A 12,104-nucleotide genomic window follows, 5' to 3' on the forward strand; every position below is an offset into this window, starting at 1 on the left:
CTAAGTCTCAGGTTCCCCATTTGTAAAATGAGGATCATAATACCCAAATCACAGGGCTGTTGTGAGGATTAAATTAAGTTCTTTATGTTAAATGTTTGATATAGAGTAGGCACTCAAGAAATGTTAATCTCCTTCCTCCTGCCACAATATGTAAAAGATGATAAGGGCCTTTGACTACAAATGGATGAATAACTTATAGTGGAATATATACCCTGGCTAGATATGACTACTTAGAAAATGTTCTACTTTAATCTTAGAACCCCAACCAGAAACTCAGGCTGATGTTAAATTTCCACGAAATATTTAAATCAAATGTATTAAGTTGGTGCCTAAAAAATCTTTTTCAAACCTAGAAATATACACAGGCAAACATTCTGTTTGTAAAGATGGAATTATTTAAGCACTATCACATCCTGGAATGTTTGGTTTCAATTCTAAGCATATATTACTGTAAGACCCAGGATGAAAAACCTCTTGAATTTAGCTAGAGATTTGATCCTCTTAAATGACATATGAAGCAGCTTTTATAAAGATAGGGAGCCTCAGCTAGTCTTACAGATTCATGAGGAAGCCTCGAAGGGGTTAAAGTAGAAAGCTTATACAAACTTTGCTTCTCAGCCTCTCTTATCTCCTCCCTCTCCACACCGCTGAGACAGAGCAGAGCTGAATCACTACCTTTCCTGCATACTCTAAACTGTTGCCTGCGAAAGAGGAACTGGGGACTTAGACTAATTCAGGCTGCTTTCATTCAAATATTCCAGAGGGCACACACACATCCAAACAGACTTCTCTTTGCTTTTCAGAGCTTACAAGGAGCAGGCATCTGAAGCTGCACTCTGAAGCTGTAAGTGGTAACTGGCATTTTAAGTAACATTTTAAGTAATAGAAGGTGTTTTTCTGTTTTTCTGCAAAGGGATTACTCTTTAGGAAGATGAAAGAGAAACCATACTTTGCATGAACATAGTCCTGCTTCTTTGGCAAAACAAGGCTTTTATTCTATTTTCCAGCTATTCCAGAGATGTTCCTGAACAAGTTACCTGTTGGTGAAAGCTTCAAAAGGGATACTTAAGTGACCAATCCTATGCATACTGTGGGCCAGGAGAGGTAAGAAATATTTGGAAATATTATGATGTTATTCCCGGTGAAGTGAGAGGCATTATTTTATTTATCGGCAGGTGTGACAAATAGGCACCATCTGCTGCAGAAGATACAGCAACTCCTACTTGAGCAAGCTTATTACTTAATGGCTCCAGCCACTGAAGAAGCATTTGCTGCTGGAATCGTTTTTTCATAGGGTGATGTGGAACTAGATACACTTGTCTCTCTTAGTTTTTTCTCCTCAGCTAGGAAGATAAATATAAATAGAATGTATTAACTCTTAAAAGCTGATAGCAGTTGATAGTTTTGAATTTCTTTTCTGAATTGTTCCACTGAACATTTTCCTTAACTACTTGGTAAGATTTCAGCTCTGGAATTATATAGGCAGGTGTCATGCAGAAAAATGTAAAATTACCAGTAGGTTGTTCCCAGAACCTGATCATGTTAAAGAAAATAAAAGTAACTGCTAGGAGCACCCTGAGAACCAAATAGAGATCAGGGTACACTTATTTTATATCTCCAGCACCTAACAAAGTGTCTGGAACTTGATTGGCACTCAATAAATGTTTGCCAAAGAAATGTTAATCTGATTTTGGAGGCCTGCACAGAACTTGGTTGCTCTTGTTACAAATAAGTTTCACTCAAGGAATCCTTCTCAGGCTTGACTGATGCAGAAAGCTATTCCCTTATCATTCTGGGGAGCGAAATTCATGATCTAGGAGTGTATGTTATTTTGCTCCTGTGAGGTTATATATACTATGCTGATGTCAAAAATTAGTGAGAACTTGACATTTCAATGTTTATACTAAAAACACAAGACTTTTTTTATTACTAAGATTTTATCTACCAAATTAATGACAAAATATGCAATTAGAAAACCAAAGGTGCATTCATGTCACTTGTGAGTATTTTGATTTACATTAGAAGTGATATAAACCAGACGTACAAGTTAATATTGGACATTGACCAGTTATTAAATTAAACACTTTCTCTTTTCCCTTCCCCCAAACTTCTCTTCCTCTTTTTTTCCTCCATTCTTTCTCAATATTACCTCCTTCCCTTCCTTCTCCCCCTCATAATCACTCATTTCCTGCCCCATCTTGTCTCCATCCGACATCCCTCATAGTCTTTACTCATTTCTCACATTTCTTTCTTTTCCTCCTCTCTCCCTTCCCCCTTCCCCTATCTTCCTTTCTTTCTTTCCCTAATTCCTTACCCCCTTTTCCATTCCTCACTCTCCTCCTTTTCCCTCAACAGCTTTCAATCACTTTTACAAAGACTAGAAACTGATTTTTATTGCATGAGCTTTCCAGAAAGAACTGCAGGATACTAAAATAATTCTTTCCACAAAAATCATATCCTTCAGAATTAATAGAATTTGAATTCCTTTTGAAATTGCATGGTTGTTTTTCTTTCCAAATGGTGCAGAGCTTTTAACAGAGCAATCATATTATCTGTGCAACTCATTAATTAGTTAGCAAAGAGAGCCATGACAATCCTGTTTGAAAAGCTTTTATGAGAAGTAGTCACAGATATACGACCAGAGTAACAAAAAAGAGGATTTCCTAATATCCGACGTTGCATTTATTCATTTCAAAGTCCTTAATGGATTTAAGGAATTGAATTGATAAACCTCCCTAAATTGACCAGACTGTTTGGTCTCCTGAAGACTGTAGAAGCTTTAAGAAATATGTGATTAGTTAGTTTTCCAAATTTTCAAAGGAAATGTTTAAAGAAATTGACAAGGGTTGCTGAGATCATTGTTCTCTAAGCTTCTCCAAGCTTCATAGAATTCTAATAAATATTGAATAAGTGTTCAGACCTAAGGAAGATTCAGGGTCAATTGTACAGGAGGCAGAAAATGTACTATCAATTGTTATTGAAAATTATCTGCAGACACAAGTGAACTTCTAAAACTTAAATTTAAAATCTAACCCATCCCATGTAGTTTTCCTTTAAAATCTTATAACTGAAATAGCACTTCACGAACAGAGTTTCTAACAAGGTGATAATTTCTTAATTCTAGATTATAATCTGGAATTTAGTCTCCAATAAGAAATTGAACAGTGGGGGAAGGGAATGAAAAGAAAAGAGAAAGTTATGTTCTTCTCCAAGCTATATTAGCAATCGGATCAGAGATAAGATCGTGCTTCTCTTCGAACTGTAAATGTTAGGTACATTTCTTCGTCATACCCATGCATTTATTCAATAATTCTTGAGCAGCTACTGCAAGCAAAGCTGTATAAGGGATAGACTGCTGAAAATGATCCTCAAGAATTTTGTAAATTAGAATTTGGAAGAAAACATATCAACTAGATATCTGCAATATTTGTCCAATTTAATTCCTCTAGGAGAAATACAAAGCACTGTAGAAATTAGGGTTAGGGTAGAAAGTCAAGATCAGCTTCATGAACTGAATCTTGAAGAATTGTAGTATTTCCTCACCCCGAGATGTGTGAAGATAGAAGGAACTGTTCAAACAAAAATATGGAAGCAGGGAAGTAGGTAAGAGTGAGCATTACAGTTTTATTGGAAAGAGGATAATGGAAGGAATTAAGGTAAGCCAGGGCCAAGGCATTGACAGCCTTAAATGTCAAGCTAAGGAGAATGGAGTAAAATCCAAAGGCAACATGTGGACTTCCAACATTTTATTTCTTTTTCCTTTTTCATTCCACTAGACTAGTTATAAATAAATTGTATAGTAATAAAATATAGAATAAAATAGCAAGTTGAAGATTACACAGTTTGGTATATTTTTTATAAAGTTCAAAACAAATAATACTAACATTGTTTAGGCATAGGGGTGTGTGTGTGTGTGTGTGTATAAATAAAAGGAAGGTAATGAGTCACAAAATTCAGAATATTGGTTATTGGTTATTTCTGGAGAAGGATAGGTAAGAGGATGAGATGGGAGGAGCATAGGTAGATGTTGTGTAAATTATTAGTTATTCTCAATCTTAAAGTTGGTAGATGTTTGCCCACAGATGTTTGTCCATGGGTGTTCAATATATTATTAAATAAGTGAATAAAAAGGGCTCAAATTTACCAAGGATGACAATGTGCCATAAACCAAGGAGTATGACCTACCTGATTCTGTGTACTTGGGGTCCAAAAGGGAGTATAAAGATACTAGAATAGTGTAGAGGTTTCTCCCACTTGGCTTGCACTAGCAGTGAGTGTTTATTTTTCCTTACCCTTCTTTTCTGGAAGGCGGGTAAAAAAGTAACTTAGGAGATACACAGGTGAAAAATCCATTAAGCTCTTATCTCTAGGTTACTACCATTCTTAAGGAAAGGAGCTGCTGGGAGAAGTGGTGAGGAGGAAGGCCAGTCAGACTGACAACCTATATATGAAGCACTTTGAATACACAGTGAAGCAATTGAGCTGTGTGGGCTGTCTGGGACTGTTAGAGTCCTGATTTGAAGTGCTGTGTTCTATTTGTAGACTGGTGTTTCTCAGCCCTGGCTGCATATCAAAATCACCTGTGGAGCTTTTAAGCAATACAGATGTTCATGCCCTGTACAGAGCTACTGAATCAGAAACCCTGAAGAAAAGACCCAGTTATATATATTTTCAAAAATCATACTAAGTAATACTAAAGTACAGCAAGGACTGAAAAACATTCCCTGAAGAGTGTGCTTAGAAACAAGTGGGTAACTTGTTTCGAACATTGATTCCAGGATACTGTCCCCAGAGATTCTAATCTAAGAAACAAGGGAAAGGGTCTGGGAGAGGGTCCGTGTTTTTATTCATAATAAACACCCTGTAGGTGATTCTGGTGAAGGGACTTCCCTTGACCACTCTGAGAAACATTGCCGCAAAGGTTCCAAAACACTAGGGTTTCAGGGTGATTAGTCCATGTATTTGCTTCCTAAAACTGCCATAAAGAAATTATATAAGCTAGGTGACTTAAAACAACAGAAATTTATTCTTTCAGGCGTGGAGTATAGAAGTCTGGAATCATGGCATCAGTAGGGCCGTGCACTCTCTGAAATCTGTAGGGTAGACTCCTTCCTTGCCACTTCGAGCCTCTGGTATTTGCTGGTAACCCTCAGCATTCCTTGGCTGGTAGATACATCACTCTAATCTCTGCCTCTGTCTTCTCCTTGTATGCCTCTGTCTTCTCTTCTTGTGAGAACACCAGTCATTATATTAGGGCCAACCTAATATATTGACTTGATTACATCTACAACATCTTATTTCCAAATAAGGTTACATTCACAGTTACTAGAGGTTAGGACTTCACCATTTTTGGGGGGGTGACACTATTCAACCCATAACACTGTTTTAAATGCTTTTAAAAGTAGAGCCTCCAAACAACCAATAAGATAGATTAGCTGTATTCTTTAGCTGGGCTATCTAGAGAGAAAAAACAATAATTAACTCTCAAAGCTCAGTATACAAAGAAATACTTGAAAGGCTTGTGTTTAGTATGCGTATTCCTGGACCTTGATCCCAGCTAATCAAAAATCAAAATAGCTGTACTTGTAAGGATAGAAAAGTGTTTCCTAGACCATTGCTCCGAATATAGCGGAAAGATATTATCGCTCTCTCTCTCTCTGCTCTTGTTTCTTATGAACCAAGTTATTCTGTATGGGCAATAGGAACAGTAAGTAGGTAGACTAAGAAAAATATGGATTATGGAAAGTATAGTAACGTGGGCTAGGGAATACAAACTTTAAGCTGAAGTGTTCCCAAGCTGGGGGCAAAATTCAGTAGGATAGGAAAAATAATGTGACCATTGGAGCTATTTCTACGAACTCTCCTTGGGTATGTTAACAACAGACAGAACTAGGCTACATTTTTAGCAATCTACTATTGCACATAGAAGTGTGACAGGTGATGGTTGTTTATATTGTTTATTTTAGCCACCCATGTTCAAAATTCATGTTTAGAATGGCAAGTTAAATCATTTTGGAAGACTTCAGCAGTGAATAGTTGACCCTATTTACACGGTGGAATGTTTTTGCCAATAAAAAGAAGGTTCTAGCTTTACCAATGATAAAGCATGCAGTGCATTTATTTGCTCAGAATAGGCATACCCTCTCAATTCCTTCTGGTCTACAACTATTGGGGGGAAATGTCTATTTCCACTCTACAGATCTAAATGAGAGAGATAGAACAAAAACAAAATTGGAGGAAGTCTGCATTCCTGAACATTCCCCTGATTCATTAAAGTAACAATTGTCACTGGGATCTGGAGATTGAAAAACAATTCCTTAAACTTAGGATTCTTTTGTTTCAGTGCTAGGCTTTCCTGGTTCAACTAGATCAATGGTTCTTAGTCCTGGCTGCACTTTGAAGTTACTTGGAAAAGACTTCATTGCTTTTCTTCTAACTCTCTTATTTAGATATGTGGGGTAAAAATAGACATTTTTCCCCAATGTTTTTAGACCAGAAGGAATTGAGAGGGTGTGCCTATTCTGTGCAAGTAAATGCGTCCTTCATCATTGGTATAGATAGAACCTTCTTTTTGTGGGCAAAAGCATTCCACCATGTAAATAGGGTCAACTACTTACTGCTGAAGTCTTCTAAAATGATTTAACTTGGCATTCTAAACATGAACTTTGAATATGGGTGGCTATTTTTTTTTTTAATAGCAGTGCTTGGGTCCCATCCCAGACCAATAAAGTCTGAATCTCTAGAGTGGTGCCCAGGCCCCTGTTGTGGAGATTATGATTCAAGAAGTCTAGGTTTGGGCCCAGGATCTGTATATTAATAAGTATCCCCAAGTAAATCTTATGATCAGTTGGTTTAGAAAACATTGTTCTAATCTAGGTTAGTCATTAGCTGCTGTTTAGTGATGTGATTTTTTTCTTTAACCTTTTAAAAGCTATTTTCTACAGAGAAGAAAAAGCATTCTAAAATTAGTTTGCATATAGCAAACCATTTTGCAATTTATCAATTTATTTTTATTTCAAAATACATTGGCATTTGTTTTTCTCAGAGATAACTGAATCTTTTATTTTTGTTTTTGATTTTCAGGAAAATCAATATCTGTTGGAGAATCTGAAGAGCCAAATCTCCTGAGCCTAGGCCTACTGCTGTCAGCATCTCTGAGATCTCTCTCACCTGAGAATTACCAGGTCTGACAACACTTTCCCTCCAGCCTACAGTGAGGGATGTCAACAAAGCTACAGAAAACTCACATTCTCTAGACTTACAAGCTGTGCAGCTGGGCAGAAACCTTACAATCTCCATCTTTAGGGAAGGTTCAGAAACACAGACAAACGGGGTGGAAACTCAGATAAGCTGAGCCTGATATATACAAAAGCCTTCAGATAGTCTCCTCACGGAAGAACCCAATTAAGTCCACATAATTAGTCCACACATCTAGATTAGGTATAGGCAAAACGAGCCCTTTCTCCGTCTATGAAAACAGAGCAAAAGACTGATACAATACTCTAAAAGATTCTTGTTCTAATAACAGTATTATAAAGCAGTTTCACCCATATTTATTTTAATCAGTATAAAAGTAGGAGTGTGGAAAATAAAACATTACTTGTATTTTAAAAAATTGATTAAGAAGCTCTGATAAAACTTATTGGAGGGGCGACTGCTGGGCCGAAGGTTAGAGAGGGTGTTGCAATTGTCAAATAGCATCACCATTTTCTGCTTGTATGCTATTGCCTTAGCTCCAAGAGTGATTGGTTTTTACCGGATTGTTAGAACACGTCCAGTAGATTTAGAGACAGTCTAAGTGACTGTGAAATGCCTCAAGGGCAATAGAAATCAAATAGAAACACATACCAACTCAACTCTTGAGTGATGATGGAGGCACATTTTAAATACCACGGAAATCTCACTGGGCGTGCCCATTTTCCCACTCTGGCAACAGAGGTTGATACCTCTTCAGACAAGTATTCCAACCTGTACATGTATGTGGGCTTATTCCTGAGCCTCCTGGCCATTCTCCTCATCCTGCTCTTCACAATGCTCCTTCGGCTCAAACATGTCATCTCGCCCATCAACTCTGACAGCACAGAAAGTGTTCCTCAGTTCACAGATGTAGAGATGCAGAGTCGAATCCCCACTCCCTAAAGCCAGGATGAAGGTGAGCTTTAGTGGATCTGGGTAAACCCTTATATATGGATGTCCAGGAGAGCTTGCTTTCTTGCATGAAGCTTCCCATGTAGGGAATCCACAAGTTGTTCATTTAACAGCAAGCTGTTCATGTTTTCTTTGTGTTATTCTTCATCTTTACTCTGCTTGTGGGCTATCTAAAACGTTTAAGACTCACTCTGAAAGGAATATAGGAAATGACAGCTGGTTAGGAAGGCTGGTTTCCATAGTAACCAAACAGTGCCTGGGCCTTGCACAAACCTCAGACCACAGAAATTCATGCGCAGTGGTTGTAAGAAGCACAGGGTCCCTGGAAGCTCCAAAAACAAACAAAGAAGGTTTGCTTTTGAAAGGGCTGATCCTTCAAAGAGGATATCCCAAGAAAAGGACAAGTTCTAATTTAGTGTTTTGATCCTAGAGAATCACCTCTACACGAAGTTAAATTATGTCAGAAGTTAATGGAAGAGAAGCCCTTTCCCTAAACAGCAGTGATTTGATCATCTTAGGCAATCCGGTTTGTTTCAAATGAAAGAAGAGATTTAAAGAAAGTGTTTCAGTTTAGAGAGCAAGTTTTCAGAAAGAAGTTTCTAGTAAACAAACTCATCTAGAGAGAGAAAAATGTGCATATTATATCCATATTAATTCTATTCATGCAGCTCCTTTGTCTTTTTCTCTCTCCCTCTCACACTCTAGGATAGAGCTGCACACAAATATGAGCTTTGTTTAAAAGGTGCCTTTGCAGACAAGACTCAGCTGTACTTTAGAGCAGAAATAAAATGATGTTGGTATTCTGTTGTTGAATATGGCTTTGGACAAAACATTCAAGCCTTCTGAGTCCCAGGGTTTTTGTGCTGAAAAATGATTAGAGAGCTATTTAGTCATCACTATACTCTTTAGATATGAGTATAAAAAAAAGAGAGAGAGAGACAAAGGAGGAAAGGACTAAAAAACATGCTCCAACAAATCCTTATTGAGATCAATGTCCTCAAATGTCACATTTGTATTTCCCAGAAAATGTTCCTCCCTTCCTGATCCCTGCCAAAAGATGAAGTGTTTCACTTATTATCTATAAGAGAATTATATTTTGAAAAATTCCATTCTCATAAGTAGCCCTAGTATGCCAGTAGTGTGGAGAGAATTTAATTTTTAAAACTAACTGTTCAAAGTGAAACCAAAGGAGATGAGTACCATTTACAAATCAGAATTTAAAAAACTGGTCATATTCTTGCCACCAAAGGACAAGTACACCTGTGTTAAATTCTACTTGCTAAAACAAAAAATAAGTTACCTCTTGCACCTAAAGGGGGGTCATCAAATTTCACAGAGTACTCTCTCAGGAACTGTAATGATGCTAAGAGAGAAATCAAATAGATGTTAGATTAATGCCACCTCCACCAGAAATGTAGCTCCTTGTAGTCTGTAACCAATTTAGATTGGCCCTTTTTCTCTGATCTAAATCTAGGTTGGTAGTGAAATTCCCAAGTGCTTTCCACTTTTATACACAGTCATTTGTCGATGCTCCTCTCTCCAAGGGGCTGCAAGTATGAAATCCCCACATGCAGAGCTAAACTTAGCAGTAAGACTGACTCTGCCACACCTGTTACAACTGTGCACTGTCAGAGATGGGAGCTGAATTCTGCACCATTCAAAACAAATTAACAGATAGGCTAAGACTTGGATAGGGCATATATTTTTCAAAACTCAAAGTGACTCACATTATCACACCTTGATGGTCTAAGTTGTGTGTTTATTCAACACCCAGATTCAGTGGACCCTTTAAAATTTGAGCTTTGGCAGCCAAACATGGACTTCATCAAGACTGGCAACACCGCCCCAGAACTTCTTAAGAACACACATCTTCCCTCATTCCAGGCTCTCCCTTTTGTGCCCACAGTATTTGAATGCACTTTACGTTTGAGAAGTCAATGGCTGGATAAATGAAGGAACTGATTATACTTTCAACAGCAGTGAATAGCAAGATACAAAATACCTTGTTGCTGAATCTAATAGAGATACAGACTGAAAATCTATTCTCTGCCCATCTGACCTCCCCAACCCAAATTTCAGGAGAATAAAACTGCTTTTTAAGCACTGACTTGGATGAAGATTTCCAATTTATGATTAGGTTACTCACATGGAAAACTACCACCCTCTTTCATCACAACTACCCCATGGGGATCCAGCTTGTCACTGAGCATTAACCAAAGCACACAGCACAGATTACACCAAAATAGCAGCATAACACCCCCCACCCAATTTCCAGTGACAATATAAATGGAAATGCTTTTAAGCAGGTGTGTCATTATAATGACTCACATGGTATTTAATCTTTAGGAAAATAAACCGAATGTTTTTATTGTAGTAAACTTACTGTAAAGAAAAGAATTTTTACATTATATTTATTCCCCAATGTATTAACATATATTACTGCTCAAAAAGGCAGCCAGAGTAACCAGAGGGCACAATTTGAATTTATTGCTGACTTGGATTGCCTTCCCCCACCCCCACTCCCTCCAAAATTGCACATTAGCCAGTATATAAACAGGTAGGTTATTTATATATATGTGTGTACTCTGTTTTAAGATGAAAAGAACAATTCTTCACCTTTTATTAGCTGAACCATACGAAATTGCCATTTTATAGGCCAAAAAATGCTCAAATATCGCCACCAACTTCATAAAATTCAACCTAATCCAAAGACTCACCACATTAATTCTGTAAATAGTAAATTCTCCTAATATGTTTAAAAAGAATCCAATTTTTTAAAAGATATTTTGCATATATTTCAGAATCATGGGTTGTACAAAATAAAGTATATTGTAAAAGGCTTATGTATTATGTATTATGTATCAAGTAGGAAATATGAAGGTTAATCAAGTAAAGATGAATTCATCTAGCCTAACCTTTCCATCCATGCCAAATCTGAAGCTTTGGACTCATAACTGAGTTTGACTGCTGCAGATCCCACCACACTTACTAAGTAGGTATAAGGGATCCATTTTAATATATTTCAATGGTTATATTTAGTAATACATTTTATTCACTTGCATTGTAACTTTTTTTAACAAAATGAAGAATTGTGTGGAATAAAAAATTGAGTTTCTTTTGTTTGAAATCATTAATGCTTGAAATATTCATATTGTATAAAAATGGAAATATATTTGCATTAATATTTAGCATGTCATTTTTGATCCCTGGACAATAAATAGTGACTGGTTTGGTGATAACACGTATCTATTGTCTGAAGAATGTAAAGAGAATGACATTAGTCTCTTCATCCCAGTATAAATTGTAATGACTGCACATTTGTGGGACTTTTATAATTTTGAGGTCTCATTTTTTCTTATTCTCTCTTTGATTCTCTCTCCACTTGTAAAGTGATTGGTGCATTTGTTTGTTTAGTAGCAAGTTGTGAAAAAAAAGAATGACTTCCAGCTGTCAATAAGAGTGACCTGAGGGAAGATTGAGATAAGGTATCTAAAGTGCCAATAGCCTTCCACATTCCTCTGCTGATAGGATTTTTTTTTTTTTTTTGAGACAGGGTCTCACTCCAATCACCCAGGCTGCAGTACAATGGCCTGATCATGGATCACTGCAGCCTCATCTTCCCTGGATCAGGCAATCCTCTCACCTCGGCCTCCCAGGTAGCTGGGACTACAGGCATGTGCTAATTTTTTTTTCTTTTTTTGGTATTTTTAGTAGAAACGAGGTTTTGCCATGTTGGCTAGGGTAGTCTCCAACTCCTGGGCTCAAGTGATCCACCTGCCTCGACCTCCCAAAGTGCTGGGATTACAGGCGTGAGCCACCAAGCCTGGCCAGATATTTTTTTTAATGTAGCTTCTATTTTGTACTTTCTTCATTTGATCTTCACAGTAACCCTGTGAGTAGTGAGTGGAGATAACATGAAGTCTGCTTGACAAAAGAAAAAACAGGTACAGAGAGAT

At 37.3% G+C, this 12,104-nt stretch overlaps 1 protein-coding gene across 1 annotated transcript; it reads left to right on the forward strand.

Annotated features, from left to right (window-relative positions):
- Positions 1 to 654: 654 nt before the first annotated feature.
- SERTM2 (serine rich and transmembrane domain containing 2) lies at positions 655 to 11,387 on the forward strand. Its single transcript, XM_055267023.1, has 3 exons — positions 655 to 844; positions 1,008 to 1,104; positions 7,084 to 11,387. The coding sequence occupies exon 3, from the start codon at positions 7,867 to 7,869 to the stop codon at positions 8,137 to 8,139; it is 273 nt and encodes a 90-aa protein (XP_055122998.1). The 5' UTR covers positions 655 to 844; positions 1,008 to 1,104; positions 7,084 to 7,866; the 3' UTR covers positions 8,140 to 11,387.
- The last annotated feature ends 717 nt before the right edge of the window (positions 11,388 to 12,104 follow it).

Source organism: Symphalangus syndactylus, chromosome X (genome assembly GCF_028878055.3).
Source record: "Symphalangus syndactylus isolate Jambi chromosome X, NHGRI_mSymSyn1-v2.1_pri, whole genome shotgun sequence".
In the NCBI taxonomy this organism is placed as follows: domain Eukaryota; kingdom Metazoa; phylum Chordata; class Mammalia; order Primates; family Hylobatidae; genus Symphalangus; species Symphalangus syndactylus.